Below are 17,804 nucleotides of genomic sequence, written 5' to 3' on the forward strand. Positions count from 1 at the left end.
GGGGGGGACATGTGCATGATACAGCTTCCACGTGGAGCGCAGAGGAAAACTTGGCAGGAGTCGATTTTCTCCTTCTTACTGTTTGAGTCCCAGGGACCCAGCTCAGGTCATCAGGCTTGGCAGCAAGGCCTTCACCTACGTAGTCATCTTGTGGGCTCTTGAGTTCCCTTTTTACTTTTCAGAAGGGAGTAGAATAAAAGAATGAAGATGATGAGTGATGGCCGCCCTTCCAGGTCATGTGGACGGGCTTCCAGACTCCTTATCTCTAACTTTACCTATTTCATTGCAGCTTACCCTTTCTTTCCTATCTTGGCCATGGTAAAATGTTAATCATATTGTTCTCCATCTTGCTGAATATCTGTGTAATGATACCCGTGAGTAGCAAGAAGCTGTGGTGTGCCGAGGTACTGTTAGAATGATGGAACCCTGAGAGTGAAGTGTCCAGTACAGCAGCAATGTTGTCTAACCTGAAACTCTGGACTCCCGTGTTCCGCAGTAGGACCCTTGTCTCTTTGGACAAGGGATAGTACCGTAACTGACTTCCTCATTTTTTCATGAATGAAAAATTAAGCAAGCCTCAGGTTGAGAGTGTAGCTCAGTGGTAGAGCTTTTGCTCAGCATGCAGGAAGCCATGAGTTTGATGCCCCGCATTACAGAGTACGGGGAAGGATTCTCAGAGACGATAATCCCATTCTTCACCTCACTTTGTCAAAGGAAATAATTTGACATTGTTTGCATTCATGGGAAATGATGTAAGCAGTCTAAATTAAAGATACAAATTTAATAGCTTCCTGAGAATCTCTAAACTTAGTCCACATCTGAGCCAGATCTTCTGTATACTTAAGTTTGCTATAAGCAGTCTAGAATTGAGGGTGGGCAGGCCTTGCAGTGAAGAGAAATCTGTTAATAAAATTCCCTTCAGTACTTCAGAGAGCCTCTGTATACTTATAATGTTAGCTTTGGTAAACTTCTTAGGATTGGGTCCAAGGTGGTGGGACTTTTAGTAATCTCTACTCCATAAGTTGTGTTGTGGGGGTCTATTGCATAGTTTATTATTATTATTATTTTTATTTATTTATTTTGAGACAGGCTCTCACTGTGTAACCCTGGCTGGCCTGGGACTCACAGTGTGGACCAGCTGGCTTCAAACTCAGAGAGATTCACTTACCTCTACCTCTCGAATGCTGGCATTAAAGATGTGCACTATCAAGCCTGGCTATTGTGTGTTTTTAGTTCTATGCAGTTTGATAAGCTAATCCTTTTTTTTAAAAAAAAATATTTATTTATTTATTATGTATACAATGTTCTGCCTACAGGCTGGAAGAGGGCACCAGATCTCATTACAGATGGTTGTGAGCCACCATGTGGTTGCTGGGAATTGAACTCAGGACCTCTGGAAGAGCAGCCAGGGCTCTTAACCTCCCAGCCATCTCTCCAGCCCGATAAGCTAATTCTTAGTTACTCTCATATTAAGACAGTTTTTGTCTTTTTTTTTTTTTTTTTTAAAGACAGTGTCTCACTGTGTAGCCCTGTCTGGCCCCGAACTTGCTTTGTAGACCAGGCTGGCCCGGAACTCATAAAAATCTGCCTGCTTCTGCCTTCCAAGCGCTGGAATCAAAGGCCTGCACTATCAGACCCAGATCAGAGACAGGATCTTCCATTGGCCTGGAGCTCACTGATGAGGCTCCAGGGATCTGCCTGTCTCTGCCTCCCCTGGGCTAGAATTACAAACACAAACATGCCTGCTTTTTAAAAATGAGTTGGGAATTAGAGAGCTGGCTCAGTGGTTAAGAGCACTGGCTGCTTTTCCAGAGGACCCGGGTTCAATTCCAGCATCCACACGGCAGCTCACAGCTGTGTGACTCTAGTTGCAGGGACCAGCACACTCTTCTGACTTGCAGCGTTGAGCTGTCTCCCCAGTGTACTAGGACCTTCAAAAATAGACCCTGTATTTAAACTATTCCAATTTTATCAATTAGGATTTGTTCCCTTTCATTCCCTCCCACTTCCCCCTTTCCTGCATTCACCCATCTAGTGGTGGGATTACAGACATACTTTACCACACCCAGTTTGCTTTGTACATGTTAGTTTTATGTTAATTGGCATACTGGATAAACTCAAATAATATGGAGCTGAGTGCATTTGTTTCTCCGAAGTTTGTGTTTGCTGGTGTGTTGTGAAGGGAACAGCTGAAAGGCTCGTAATCCTCCTCTAGTAGAAACTATAAATTGCTGTTTTGATCCAACTGCCCCTCCCCTAAAAGATTGGTGGTTTGAGTCCTAACCATAAGTAGATGATTGATGTCCTCTCCCTCTCCCTCTCTCTCTCCCTCTCCCTGCACCTCTCCCTCTCCCTCTCTCTCCCTCTCTCCCTCTCCCTGCACCTCTCCCTCTCCCTCTCTCTCCCTCTCTCCCTCTCCCTCTCTCTCCCTCTCCCTCTCTCCCTCTCTCTCTCTCTCTCTCTCTCTCTCTCTCTCTCTCTCTCTCTCACACACACACACACACACACACACACACACACACACACACACACACACAGTACTGTGGTAATTCACGGTGCTTCGGTAATTTGCTGATTATGTAGTCACAGTTTAGTAAAAACAACAACAACACCTGATTAAACTTATTAAATTTAATAGCCTTTATTAAATTTGTGCCAAGAAGCTAGACTTTATTTTTAATCATTCACATTAAGTCACTCCTTCCAGGTTTGGTTTTGTTTACCCTGCTTATTGAGTATGGTTTCATTTGCTGAACACAAGGCTTGGATATAGTGTTAGTAAAACTTGGATACATGGCTTCATCACATGTTAAATCTGGGACATCAATCAGTGAATGTAGTCATGAAGCTCACAGTCTAAGAATATGTGCATGGCGGTCTAGAAGACAGAAATTACGTTTGTTACTAGTTACAGATGCTTCAGTCTCCACTCACAATATCATAGGGAGCTACTTGCTTACATAACATTTTTAGGGGTAGCTTATAAATTAAGGGAGGATAATTAAGAAAGAGATTAAGGACTATAGGATACTCTTAATACAGTTGGCATATTACTAGTTTCCTCAAAACCTACTTTAAAAAAACAAACAGTTAAGAGCACTTGCTGCTCTTGCAAAGGACCTCGGTTTGGTTCCAGTACCTGCCTGGCACTGCCTGGCAGCTTACGACTGTCTAAGACTCCGTTTCTAGGACATTCAGAGCCCCTCTGGACTCGGCAGGTACCAGGCATATGTGGTACATATACATATATACATGCAGGCAAGCACTCATACCCATAAATTCTTCTTCTTTTTTGAGACAAGGTCTCACTATGTATCTCTGGTTATGCTGGAACTTACCCTATAGACCAGGCTGTCCTTGAACTCACCCAGATCCACCTGCCTCTGTCTCCTGAGTTCTGGGATTAAAGGTGTGTGTTACCATGCCTCGAAAAAATAAATAAATTAAAAAAATTTCATTTTATGACCAACTCAAAATATAGTTACATATGAGCTATCTATGTAATTGAATTTTCTAAGTAGTAACTAAATTATTAATAATTACATGGGGAAAAAGTAGCTATTTTTGATCTTTTTGTCTTGAATGAATAAAATAACATAGATTGTATCAGGTTGAATATATTTTTCTTTGTATTCTTTCAGATTCATCAGGATTCATTTTTGATTTGCAGTCCAATACTGTACTGGCCCAGGGAGGAACTTTTGAGAACATGAAGGAGAAGGTAAGATTAATTACCCTGGATATTAAATTTGAATACCATAGGAAAATTTATTAATATAAGCAGTGACTCACAAATGCATTATGAAAATGAAATCTGCCAGGCGTAGTGGCATATACCTTTAATTCCAGCACTCAGGAGGCAGAGTCAGGTGGATTTCTGTGAAGCTAGAAATCTGGTCTACATAGTAAGTTCAAAGCTAACCAGGGATAGTGATGCCTGTCTCAAAAAAAAGAGAAAATGAGCTGGGCTGTGGTGGCGCACACCTTTAATCCCAGCACTGGGGAGGCAGAGCCAGGCGGATCTCTGTGAGTTCGAGGCCGGCCTGGACTACAGAGCGAGATCCAGGAAAGGCGCAAAAGCTACACAGAGAAACCTTGTCTTGAAAAAACAAAAAAAACAACAAAAACAAAGAGAAAATGAGATCCTGTAACAAAACAGAATGCCACTATACAATCAAGGGTGACTGCCACCATGGTTCTGAGGAACCAGTTTATTTATTTTATTTTATTTTTTATTTAAATTTATCTATTTTATGTGCATTGGTGTTTTACCTACGTGTATGTCCATGTGAGGGTGTCAGATCTTGGAGTTACGAACAGTTGTTAGCTGCCATGTGGATGCTGGGAATTGAACCTGGGTCTTTTGGTAGAGCAGTTGGTGCTCTTAACCACTGAGCCATCACTCCAGCCCCGGAACCAGTTTATTAAAATGTGCAAAGGTGATTTTTTTTTTTTTCCAAGACAGAGTTTCTCTGTATAACAGCCCTGGCTGTCCTGGAACTCACTCTATACCCCAGGCTGGCCTCTACCTCACAGAGATCCACCTGCCTCTGCTCCTGAGTGCTGGGATTAAAGGCGAGCGCCACCACCGTCCAATTCAAAGATGATTTTTTTTTTTAAGATTTATTTATTTATTATGTATACAGCTACAGTGTTCTGTCTGCATGTATGCCTGCAGGCCAGAAGAGGGCACCAGATCTCATTATAAATGGTTGTGAGCCACCATTTGGTTGCTGGGAATTGAACTCAGGACCTCTGGAAGAACAGCCAGTGCCCTTAACCTCTGAGCCATCTCTCCATCCCCTCAAAGATGATTTTATTTGGATATTTCCATATGTATTGGTTCTGAATTCTTTGAAGACATTCAGTTTTAATGCTTTTACTAATATTTATATGATTGAGAAAGCATCTATTTTTTTGTTTATTTTTTTGAAACATAGGAAGAAGGCATCAAATCTCATTACAGATGGTTGTGAGCCACCATGTGGTTGCTGGGAATTGAACTCAGAACCTCTAGAAGAGCAGCCAGTGCTCTTAACCTCTGAGCCATCTCTCCAGGCCCCTCTCTCTATTGTAGCCCTGGTTGGCCTAGAACTTGGTATGTAGACCAGGCTGGCATTGAACTCATAGAAGTACTGACTGTATACCTCCCGAGTGCTGGGATTAAAGGTGTGTGCCCCCACATCTGTCTCAGAGACAGAATTTTTAGTGGGTTTTTTTTTTTTGTTTTGTTTTTTGAGGCAGGGTTTCTTCATGTAGTTTTGGTACCTATCCTAGATCTCGCTCTGTAGCCCAGGCTGGCCTCGAACTCACAGAGATCTGCCTGGCTCTGCCTCCCGAGTGCTGGGATTAAAGGCGTGCGCCACTGCCACCACCCTGCATGTTTTTTTTTTTAATTAACAGATATTAATTATACATGGTAATTGGCTAGGGTATAAAGGTCAAAACAAATCCATATCTAAAATTTGATGACAATGTTGTCTTTGATTTGAGGATGTCAGTGTGTACTTGTGATTTGACAAAAAACATCTCTTATTGTATCCACTGAAAGGATGTACAGTGACTTCCTAGTAGCAATAAGCTCATATAACTCCTAGATCTTGATTTCTACTGTTTTCTATCAAAAACACCCTTAGCACTTCCTTAAGAAATAATTAGTTATATATTGTACAGTAAGACAAATAAAATTGAAAAGGAAGAAAAGACAATTATCTACACAGAAAAATCCATGAAAACAAAAGAACAGGACAGACGAGTTTCTCAGTGAAGCTAGGCATGGTGCTGCCTGTCTGTAATCTCAGCATTGGAAGGCTGAAGTGGGGTAAGCTGAGTTTGAGGGCAGCCTGTGCTTCGTAGTAAAAGACCCTGGTTCAGCAAAACAACAAAAACAAAAAAGAGATCATTGTAATTGCTAGATGTAAAATAGATACATGATAATAAAATATTTGGGGCCGAGTTTTTTTATGTGTATGTGTGTTTTGCCTCCATGTATACATGCGTTCCGTGTGTGTACCTGATACCCGAGGAGGTCAGAGGAGAGTGTCACATAAAGAGAAAGCTGGGTGAAGTAGACCCCTGGAGTTTGCTGGCCAGCCAGCCCAGCCCAGGGCAGTAAGGGAGCCTGTCTCAAAAGAAAAACAGTGGGCCAGGAGGTGGCCCATGCGCCTTTAGTCCCAGCACTCGGGAGGCAGAGGGAGGTGGATCTCTGTGAGTTCGAGGCCAGCCTGGTCTACAGAGGGAGTTCCAGCCAAAACTGTTACACAGAGAAACCCTGTCTCAAAAAACCAGAAAAAAAGAAAAAGAAAAACACTGGACACCTGAGCTTGTCCTCTGACCTCTGCACACATGTCATGCACATGTTCTTGCATGCACATGTGTATATGAATATTTTGTTTTTAGTTAAAACACCTATGGAAAAAGTGACGAAATTGTAATATCTGCCGGGCGTGGGACACACGCCTTTAGTCCCAGCACTCGGGAGGCAGAGGCAGAGCTATGAGTTTGCGGAGTGAGTTCTAGGCCAGCCAAGGCTACATAGTGAGATCCTGTCTCAAACAAACCAACACAAACAATTGGCTACATCCATTTGACAGAGCAGGGTGGCATTATCAGAGAAGTACTGATTTCAGGTCCCATGCCACCAGAATTCTAGTAGACAGAAGACATGGCCTTCGTCGCTCCCAGTGTTGTTCTAGGCACTAAGGACTCAGCAGCAGCAGACGTCAGACTGTGGTCTAGGTTTGGAGCTGCAGTGAGTAACAAAAAACTGACAGTTATATAATATAAAATAGCTTATATTACCTATGGAGATATACACACATCATGAAAATGCAAATATACTGAAATGAAATCATATTCTGGAGTAGGAATTTCAGGAGAACTAGGATTTAGTAGATGTCCATTGGGCTTTCTTTGCATTTGTTTTGTTTTATTAAGCTGGGTTATTACCAGTTGTTCGTTATGTTTTATACGCCCAAAATAGCTTATAATAACTCAGTATCTCTGTACGTTATCTCTGTAGACTTTATACAGCTAATTGACACAAAGTAAGAGTGTTTGAATAGTGCTATATAAACATCTGAGTTGCTCCGAGGTGAGAGCCCCTGCTGTGCGGGCCTGAGGACTTGAATTCAGGTCCACAAAACCCACACACACTGCATAGACCTGTGGCCCCAGCACTGGGAGGCAGAGACAGGAGCATCGTTGGTGCCTCTGCTGCCAGCCTCACCCCAGCTTCAGTGAGAGACTGTCTCAAGGGAAAGAGTGGAGAGTTCTAGAGTAGAACCGCCAATGGCCTCTGGCTTCTACACGGTGCATGGGACCTTGTACCCAGGTACATCTGTTCATACACACCACACTCACACAGACATAACACAGACATAAAAAAAAAAACCAAACCTAAGCTGTTAGGGTGAGTGGTTCATTCAATTTCCTAATATAGTATGCTTACAGTGAAGAACCATTGATGGAAATTTTTATTTTATTTTTTAAATTATTTGTTTTATGTACATTGGTGTTTTGCCTGTATGTATATCTGTGGGAGGGTGTTGAATCCCCTGGAACAGGATTTGCAGACAGTTAAGAGCTGCCATGTGGGTGCTGGGAATTGAACCCAGGTCCTCTGGAAAAGGAGGCAGTGCTCTTAACCACTGAGCCACATCTCTAGCCCCTACTGATGGTAAACTAATAGCTGGCGCGTAAATGAAACTACAGTTAAGTAATACCACATCTTTTTGTTGTTTGAGACAAGATTTCTCTGTTTAACAGTCCTGGCTGTCTGGAACTTGCTTGATAGACCAGGCTGGCCTTGAACTCACAGAGATCAGCCTGCTTCCACCTACCAAGTGTGCACCACCACTGCTCAGCACTGTAAATGCTTTTATTCACTGACCATCTGAATGGTGCCCTTCTATTTCTAAAAAGTTTCTGCCTTTTTAAATTTTGAAATTAAGTTTTCATGTGGTGTTATCATTTTTCTGTTTATTATTCCCAGTGCGATGGTTGTGTGTGTTCTTACTGACATTACAGAGTGATAATATTGCTGAGAGGAAAACGACACTGTTATTCTCCCTGACACCCTTCAGCTGGCCAGTGACCTACTCATGTTAGAATTAAATGACCCTGTCATCTTTTGCAGATAAACGCAGTGCGTGCAATAGTTCCTAATAAGAGCAACAATGAAATCATCCTGGTTCTGCAGCACTTCGATAATTGTGTGGACAAAACAGTACAAGCATTCATGGAAGGTAATTCTGTCTCGAGTTTAGACTTTGGAACCTGAGCCGTAGTGTACAGTCTGATGACAGTACTGTCATCTTGTGTTACTGTGAGGGCCAGTAAGAGGAAACTCAGAAAACTCCTTTGTTATTAAAAGTGTTCTCTACTAGTGTTTAAGAAATCAGACCAAGTGTGGTGACGCATTCTGTAACCCCAGAATTGGAGCGGGGAGGCAAGAGGACTGTGACTTGGGGCCAGCTTTGCGTATATAGTGGGTTACAGGCCAGTCTCTTACTATATAGTGAGGGACCCCCCCCCCCCCCAAACAAACTGTGCAGCTGATGGCATAAGGGATTTGATGGAATTGGACAAAGTAATTTAAGTGGCTATTGCAAAGGGGTAACTCAGTGGCCCAGGAACAGATGACCAACTCCAGGACAAACTCACTGTGATTCAGTTTGCTTCTGGCAGGTGACTCGAGTGTACGAGTGCAGTTTCCTATGTTTTCTCTATGTTCCATAGAAAGCGAAAGCCTTGTTCCGCTCCTTAGATCTGTCGAGTTAATAGTGTTTCAAACTTCTTAAGCTGTCTTGCCTGTGAGCAGAGTGGTGTCAGATCAAGGCTCTCTGCTGCGTTTTCATGGATTTGCAAGGATAGGAAAAACAGGTCCAAGCCTACAGAGCATTTCCCTATCGTCACGTTTTCTTTAGAATGTTAGGGTTTGAGTCTCTTGTCGGGTGTAGCCCTTCCCAAACACCACAGTCAAGACGGTATGTAACATGGAGGGGAGAAGACAACACACTTAGGTGAAGACTAGTCTTTGTGTTCAGACCAAGATGTTTCGATAAAGAATCTTAAATGAGCAGGAGACCTCAGTGTAGCTGAAACAAGACAGGGTTGTCTCACCACAGTAACCAGCAGTTAGGAAATGCACTGATTCCTCCTTGACTTTGTGTGTGGCACAAGAGGAAATCTCTGTTTGATTTCTTTTTCAGGTAGTGCCAGTGAAGTACTCAAAGAATGGATAGTAACAGGCAAGAAAAAGGTAAACATGAATTACATGTGAGATCATGATATTGGTGTTGTTTTTTTCAAATGAGGCTTTAGGGGCTGGCAAGATGGCTTAGCAGGTAAGAGTAGCATACTGCTCTTGCCTCTAGAGGACCTGGGTGCAGTTCCTGGCTCCACATGGCAGCTCACCAGGTCCAGGGGATCTGGACCTCTTTTGACCTCCACAAGCATTAGGTGCACATAAGTATAAGATGGCAAAGCACTCCACATAAATTTTAAAAAGGTTTTAAAGAGCCGGGCAGTGGTGGCATATGCCTTTAAGACACTCGGGAGGCAGAGCCAGGCGTATCTCTGTGAGTTTGAGGCCAGCCTGGTCTACAGAGTGAAATCCAGGACAGGCACCAAAACTACACAGAGAAACCCTGTCTTGAAAAACAAACAAAAAACCGTGTAGGGGCTGGAGAGATGGCTCAGAGGTTAAGAGCACTGGCTGCTCTCCCAGAGGTTCTGAGTTCAATTCCCAGCACCCACATGGTGGCTCACAGCCATCTGTAATGAGATCTGGTGCCTCCTTCTGGGGTACAGGCGTACATGCAAGCAGAACACTGTATACATGATAAACAAATCTTTAAAAAAAAGGTTTTAAAGAATATTAGGTAATATTTAAGAGCTTCTTTGGAGGGCGTTGGTGGCGCACGCCTTTAATCCCAGCACTCGGGAGGCAGAGCTAGGCGGATCTCTGTGAGTTCGAGGCCAGCCTGGGCTACCAAGTGAGCTCCAGGAAAGGCGCAAAGCTACACAGAGAAACCCTGTCTCAAAAAACCAAAAAAAAAAAAAAAAAAAAAAAAAAAAACCAAAAAAAAAAAAAAAAAAAGAAATGTTTGGGCTGGAGAGATGGCTCAGTGGTTAAGAGCACGGACTGCTCTTCCAGAGGTCCTGAGTTCAATTCCCAGCAACCACATGGTGGCTCACAATCACCTGTAATGAGATCTGGTGCCCTCTTCTGGCCTGCAGGGACACATTCAAGCAGAATACTGTATACATAATAAATCTTAAAAAAAAAAAAAAAAAAAAAAAAAAAAGAGCTTCTTTGGAGGTTCCAGCAGAGGAGCATTGTGGCTGGAGGGGGGACGACACCTGCCTAGCTGGCCAGATCAGCCAAATCTACTCTGGTGATCTCTGAATAAGATGTCACAGCCAGCTCATCCATATAGTCCATAATATTTGAAAGAAGAAGTTTACATATGTCTTCTGTTTACTGTCTCAAAAATGCCGTTTTTGACAATGAGACCCTGCTGTATTTGTGTGTGTGTGAGAGAGAAAGAGACAGAGACAGAGAGAGACAGAGAGATCGCCTCTGGGGGAGGTGACTGGCTGCCAGCAGGATTTGCTTCCTCGATTAGCTGAAACAGTTGAGATTTTCAGGTCAGACAACTGTGTTACAGTCCCGAGTAGTAGAGTTTTGACTTAAAGCCAGATGGCAGCTTTTGCTTCCATAAACACTTCATCCTTCTATCGATATTAATTATTGTTTGGATGTTTGCCTGTGCATGCTCCCAGAGTCAGGGTAGCTTTGTGGGGTCAGTTCTCTCCTTTCACCTTCACGTGCTCTCCGGGCAGGAGTTCAGGTTGCCGGACTCGACTGTCACGTGTCCTGACGCCGCGGCCGCTGTCTTACCAGCCCACATTTTGCTTCTCGGGCTATTTGCCTCCTGAGACATCCGATGTTACAGGTTAAAGAGCGGAAGGCACTGGGCTTCAGAGCCAGTCAGAGCCAGTCAGAACTGGATTTCTGTCCTGCTCTGCTTCATCTGGTCTTGTGAGCTGAGGGTATTATTTAACTTTAGTTTGCTCATCTATAAAGTAGGAAAATGTAGATATGGTGGCACATACCTGTGATCCTAGCACTTAGAAGGCTGAGACAGGAGGGTCAGGAGTTCAAGGCCATGTGGTCTACACAACCTTGTCTGGGGGGAAAAAAAACAACAAAAGTAAAATACTACTGTAATCCTAATACATACACATCTCATTATAACGCCTGACATAGTCGTTCTTAATCCCTTACTTATATCCATTGAAAATCAAATCGCTTCCTTCACGGAATACTAGTTGGGTTCAGAATTCTTGCCACAGCTCTGTGCCCCAGGGCTAGCTCCTTTAAGGATGCTGAGGTGTGGATTTTAATTAAGTACCAACTCTGTTAGGAGTATTCTTCATTTAAGTTAGTGTTGTGTTCTGAAATGCTTTTACATTTCATTATTGTGCTGTACATGTGTGTAAGTGTAGGTGTGTAAGTGCCACAGTACAGAGTACAACTCCGGGGACTGAATTCAGGCTGCCAGGCTGTGTGGAAGAGCCTTTACCCACTGAGGGGTCTTGCCAGCCCTGAAATGATTTCTTGACCAAGCCAGCTTTGGCTTTATTAACCTTCGAGAATTTTTCCAGAGGCACGTACACTGTTGAGGTTCTCATGAAGCTTCCTGTGCCTGCTGCTGTTCATATTTGTTTCGCTGATTTCACCCAGCATACATACTTTGAGTGTTCAAGAAGACACCAGTGTCGTAATTCATTGACCTCAGAATAAATGATTAACAACACAAGACAAGCGCGTGGTTGCAAAGGTGTGAGTGTGGCCTGCTCTGGTGGAAGAGAGGAGATGCGGTCTGCTGCTTCCCGGTGCTTGTCTCCGTTACACCCAAGTCTCGGACTAGCCTAGTGAGACGTGATTGTGCGCTGCTGCTACGCACATGTGTGAAATGACGTGGGAGAAAACTGAAGGCCACCTTCAGGAGCTGTCCTGCTGGACAGGGCCCTCCAAAGGCCTGGCGGGGGAGCTACCTGGTTTACCCGTCAGCCTTAAGAGTAGAGCTGAGTGTTGCCGCGCAACAGAGACGAAGACCTTTTTATTCCCACGGCTCAGGTTTCCAAGGTATAAATATAATACCTGGAACAGCCTCGCCTCGCCTCTTTTCCCCAGTCAGTGTTATCAGTTTGTTTGTTTGTTCATTTATTTATTTAGGTTTGGTTTTTGGCACTGGGGATCAAACCTAGGGCCTTATGCATGCTAGGCAAGTGCTCTACCACTGAGCTACAGCCCCAAGCTCTTATTAATTTCTCATAGAGCTTCCAAGATGCTTTACTCACATAACAATTACAAATACATACTTTCTTCTTTGCATGTTCCGTGTAACAGAGCCTGGAATGTGTAAGTCCCCCACTGACCTATATTTGCATGGCTTCTCCATCCTTATTAATATTAATGTAACAGTCCTGTGATGAATCATCTTGTCTACACTTGTCAGTCCTGGCCAGGATAAATTGCTAGTATTAGAATTGCTGGTTGAAAGGTGTGTGCATCTGTAACTTTCAAAAGCATTACTAGATTTTCACTCACACTAATGTTTATGAAAATGTCTGTTTATTTCCAGAGCAGTCAAAGCTGTCTGTTGAGTAGAACATTAAACTTCATGTCATTAAACTCTTTGGCCTTTGCTAGTCTAGTAGCTGAAAAACCGTTCTGCAGTGCGGGTTACATTATTTGTCGATTATTGGACTGAGGTTATACTTCATTAACTTATTTATAGATTATATTTTTCTCTATTGGGTTATTGTGGCTATTTAGAGCTCTGTTTATATTTCACTTTCAAAATGTTACACTTTTTTTTTTTTTACTTTTTGTAACTTTTTATTTTGCTTAAGATAGGTTTTGCAGGACTGGAGAGATGGCTCAGTGGTTAAGAGCACTTACTGCTCTTCCAGAGGACCTGGGTTCAATTCCCAGCACCTGCATGGCAGCTCACAACTGTAACTCCAAGATCTGACACTGTCTCACAGACATACATATAGGCAAAATAGCAAAGCACATAAAATAAAAATAAATAAAAAGATAGATTTTGCTATGAAAAATCTTTTGAGTTCATTCAAAATGTAGTTTTACATAGTAAAGTATTTTTGTCATTAGTTCAGCATAAACAAAATTATCTTCAATTTCTAGAAGAAGGTGTACAAAATTGGTGACAGTGACTTGTTTTGTAGCTGGGGTTAGTAACCTCTTGAGTTGTGTTGGAGGGTCTGCTTTTTCTTTTCTTTTTTCAAATCTTTGATAACCTTAGAACAAAAAGAAGAAAAGCAAACCAAAACCTGCATCAGAAGCAAATAGCAGTGCCCCAGACTCCAGTAAGTCGGTGCCCACTCAGGAGGATCAGCCTGTATCTTCAGAGAAAGGGGGCGTTAACGGCTACCATGTTAACGGTGCCATCAATGATGCCGAGTCTGTGGACTCACTCAGTGAAGGTTTGGAGACACTTTCAATAGATGCCAGAGAGTTGGAAGATCCTGAGTTTGCCACACCAGATACACTGGACAGAACCGGTGAGTTTTTTGGGTTTTTGTTTGTTTGTTTAAGACAGGTTTTAGGAAGTTAATTCACTCAAAAAATGGGTGGGAGGGGTCTCCTAGTTGAGACACTTATCATTACATTAAGTATAATTGGTCTTTTACTTTATAGTATTAATAACTTACTAAAGACCTTAAAAAGTAGAATTCTTGTTCCCTTGTCTCAAAATTTTCTCTAAAATATACAGTACTAATACTTCTGACATTGACTAACAGAGGGGTGGGTGCCTTTTTTAAAGATCTTTTAAAATGCTGATAGTATGACGCTGTTCTCAGGATGTCTAAGGAATGTTACTCAAAGACTATTCTCCAGCACAGATCCTGTCCAAGAAAGGATACAGTGTTTAGAGCACAGTGTGGGGTGAATTAGTTGAGCAGTCTTGAGTTCAGAAAGAACATAGGTAAAAATATTGTAGGAATATGTAATATTAATTGCAATAATAGCTTTCTTAACAACTAGATTTTTGTGATCTTTTAAAAGATTTCTTTACAGTCCTGTATTTGTTTTCTTTTTTAAAGTTGTTTTTTAGATTGATTTATTTTGCATGTATGAGTGTTTTGCCTGCATGTATATCTGTGCACCACATGTGTGCCTGGTGCCCGTGGAGGCCAGAGGAGGGTGTTGAATCCCCTAGACTGGAATTACAAATGGTTGTGAGCTGCCATGTAAAGTGCTGGGAACTGAATCTAGGTTTTCTTCTAGAGCAGCAGTGTTCTTAACTGTGGAGCCATCTCTGCAGCCTCCCTACATTTGTTTTCTGGTTAAGAATTAAGGTTAGCTAATAGTTAGAAATCATATATTTTGTACATTTGTTTGTTAACAGTTTTGATAAGGGCTGAGGAGACTGTTTCTTTTTTAAAAATAACTTGTTTGGAAGCCAGGCACAGTGGCTCACGCCTTTAATCCCAGCACTTGAGAGGCAGAGGCCCTCTTCTGGCCTCGGGAGGCACTGCTTGCATGTGCTATACAGATACACATGCAGGCAAAAACCCTTACACACAAAATAATAAAACGATTAAATATATAACTTGCTTACATTTTATAAAATTACTTGTTTATTAATCTTGTTCCCTTTGCTTTAGTATATCAGGTTTCATAAAGGGAACACTAATGTGAGAATTTTATTCTGCTTTTTAGCTGTTCTTTTATTGGTTAATTCACACTTTTTTTTAAAAATAGATACAGAGAAAAGAAATATTATACGTGACTGCAAACAAAACAAACCACAGATAACCAGGACATTCCGGCTCATTGTGCACAGACTCTCTTCATTTTCCAGTGCGTCCCTCTCTGTTCGCTAAAGCTTTTAAATTATCTTTCCCCGAGACATTATGAAACTTTTTTCTTCACTGCAGCTCATGGAAGCTAACAGCCTTTTTAATGGGCATGGCTTCGTCTAACGTGTTTTTATCTGCTTTCTTTCTGTACTGAATGTGGCTTAGGTAACTCACCCCACACTGTGCTCCAAACCCCTGTCCTCTGTCTTGGACAGGATCTGTGCTGGAGAATGGTGTCTCTGACTTTGAGCCCAAATCTTTGACTGCGCACACTATTCCGAATGCCCAGCAATCCCGGAATGCTGCCAAATCTCACTCTCGGACCACCACAGGAGCCCAGGTTTCAAGTCTGGGAGTGGAGAATGTTCCACTGTCTTCTACCAATAAAAAGCTAGGTAAGTCCAAGACCCACTTGGGAGAGAAAAAAACAACTTTTGACTGTCACTCCTGTAGCTGGAGTCCCAGAAGGCCTCAGGTGATCTTCCATCTGTGCTGTGGTCCCTGCCTGTGTCTTGACACAGCAACAGGGACCTTTGTGTGAGTCGCAGGCAAATCCTCCCGCCAGGTGCGAGCACTGACCTGTTCCCCTGCTCACCACTGCAGCTGCTGCTGCTGCTTCCTTCCTGTTTGTTCTCCTGTGTCTGACAGGGCACGTTCACTGCTCTCCCCAGCTCCGTGCTCCTCCTCAAGTCCAGCAGAGCGTGTCCTCTGAAGTACATGTATTGATGCGTGGTAGCTCTGGACATTTTTGTTTTGGTTGTGAGCCTAGCCTTTAACAGCTGAGCCATCTCTCCAGCCCAACATTTTTTTATAGTTTATTTTTATTTTATGTGCAAGGATGTTTCACCTGCATGTATGTCTGTGTGAGGGTGTCAGGTCCCCCGGAACTGGAGTTACAGATAGTTGTGAGCTGCCATGTGGGTGCTGGGAATTGAACCCAGGTCCCCTGGAAGAGCAGCCAGTGTTCTTAACTACTGAGCCTTCTCTCCAGCCCCAGCTCTTAGCTTTTAAAATATGACTATTATAATCATTTTGGCAGGGAGTTGTAGTGCTTAGAACTCAGGAGCCTGAGGAAGGAAGACCACAGCTTCTAGACTAAAGCAGTTGGCCTTATCTCAACAACAGCAGATAGTTCTTAGCACCAACTAGGAATAATTTTATGTGTGTGTGTATTTTGTTTGTTTTGAGGTAGAGTCTCACTGTGTAGCTCTGTCTGACCTGGAATTCTCTTTGTAGACCAGGCTGGCCTCAAATTCACAGAAATCCACCTGCCTCTGCCTCCGCAGAGCTGGGATTCAAGGTGTGCACCATCACACCCAACAACTCGTGTTTTCTTATATGTTATATTAATTCTTTAAATGAACAGTTAGTTATTAAAGAGCCCATCTGTACTTCATACATCTAAGCTTGGTGGTCCACTCAAGTGAACAGGGAGAAGTATAGAGGACCATCGTAAGTTGAGCTATTTATTTATTAACTTATTTATTCCATATGAGCTACGCTTTAAAACTTTTATTTACTTATTTTGTTTGTTTTCAAGACAGGGTTTCTCTGTGTAACAGTCCTGGCTAGTCTGGAACTTGCTCTGTAGACCAGGCTGGCCTTCAGCTCACAGAGATCAACCTGGCTCTGCCTTCTGATTGCTGGGATTAAAGGCGTGTGCCACCACCGCCCGGCCAGCATTTATTTACTTACTTACTTACTTACTTATTCATTCATTCATTCATTCATTCATTCAGAGGGTGTGGGAGAGCAGCTCCCACATTTTTTTACCCCAGAGACTCTTGAGGAGTAAGGGATGAGAGACTCAGTTAGAAATAGAGGGGAGAGAAACAGAAAACACAGGACAACTCGGGTGGGCCTGGATCATTTCTGAAAGTTCAGTTGAGTTTTGAAATGTCTTCTCTATCTCTGTTTAACATGTGTCTGTATTTGTCTGATAGTTGTTTGATATCTCCCCTCAAACACGTATTCTTTTATGGTACTAGGGATTAAGCCCAGGGCATGCCAGGCAAACACTACCACTGACCTGAAGTCCCCAGCTTAAAATTGCTTTTAATTTATTTTATGTGTGTGGTTAGTTTGCCTGCATATATGTCTGTGCCCCATTTGTATGCTTAGTACCCCTGGTGGCCAGAGGAGAGCTCACGATCCTCTGGAACTGGAGTTACAGACAAGCTGCCATGTGGGTGCTGGGAGTCAAACCTGGGTCCTCTGGAAGAGCAGGCAGTGCTCTAACCACTGAGCCGTCTTCCAGCCCAATCCTCAGCTTTGGATGGATGTCTTTCACGCTTGCTTCTAGCACATGTCATTTCTGCATCTGTTTCTGGTGATCTTCTATTCATAGGCGATCATGTTTTATTTTTAAATATATATTTTCTATTTTTATATGCCTGATGATTATTTTTAATGGAATCCAAATATTGTACATTTTTCTTTGTTGATTTCTAGATATTTGAATTTCTTTCAATATTCTGTGTCTGTTCTGTGACTCAGTTATGTGAAAGCCTTGTGAAGCTTCTGAGTCTTGTGAGATTGGATGAGAGCAACCTTGAGACTAGAGCTCATTTTGCTTCACTCTTGGGGCAGGCTCCGTCCAGGCAGCCTGCTGTGTGTGCCGTGAGGTTTTTCTGTGTCCCTAGTGTGTGCAAGCTGGCCTGGGTGAGGCCTGGCCGTCGTCCACTCCTCTGCTGACTTGGGGATGTCCTCTGTGTGTGTGTGTGTGTGTGTGTGTGTGTGTGTGTGTGTGTGTGTGTGTGTATGTGCGCACTGGCTGGTGCCGAGACTTGTAGGATCTGTCTGCCTGTTACTGCTTCATCGTGTAGGTTTCTGTGTGCTCCATCTTGAGAACTCTAGCCTTGGCCTCCCTGTCTGTTTAGTTGAGGAGCCTGCCAGGCATGGGG

At 42.9% G+C, this 17,804-nt stretch overlaps 1 protein-coding gene across 1 annotated transcript in view; it reads left to right on the forward strand.

Moving 5' to 3' along the window:
• Nucleotides 1-17,804, forward strand: part of Spats2 (spermatogenesis associated serine rich 2) — a 73,269-nt gene that overhangs the window by 25,924 nt on the left and 29,541 nt on the right. Inside the window, exons 3-7 of the mRNA XM_006974398.4 lie at nucleotides 3,642-3,721; nucleotides 8,138-8,246; nucleotides 9,213-9,262; nucleotides 13,341-13,599; nucleotides 15,117-15,296. Coding sequence (XP_006974460.1) covers nucleotides 3,642-3,721; nucleotides 8,138-8,246; nucleotides 9,213-9,262; nucleotides 13,341-13,599; nucleotides 15,117-15,296 — 678 coding nt within the window. The remainder of the gene's footprint in view (nucleotides 1-3,641; nucleotides 3,722-8,137; nucleotides 8,247-9,212; nucleotides 9,263-13,340; nucleotides 13,600-15,116; nucleotides 15,297-17,804) is intronic.

This window comes from Peromyscus maniculatus, chromosome 20 (assembly GCF_049852395.1).
Source record: "Peromyscus maniculatus bairdii isolate BWxNUB_F1_BW_parent chromosome 20, HU_Pman_BW_mat_3.1, whole genome shotgun sequence".
In the NCBI taxonomy this organism is placed as follows: Eukaryota; Metazoa; Chordata; class Mammalia; order Rodentia; family Cricetidae; genus Peromyscus; species Peromyscus maniculatus.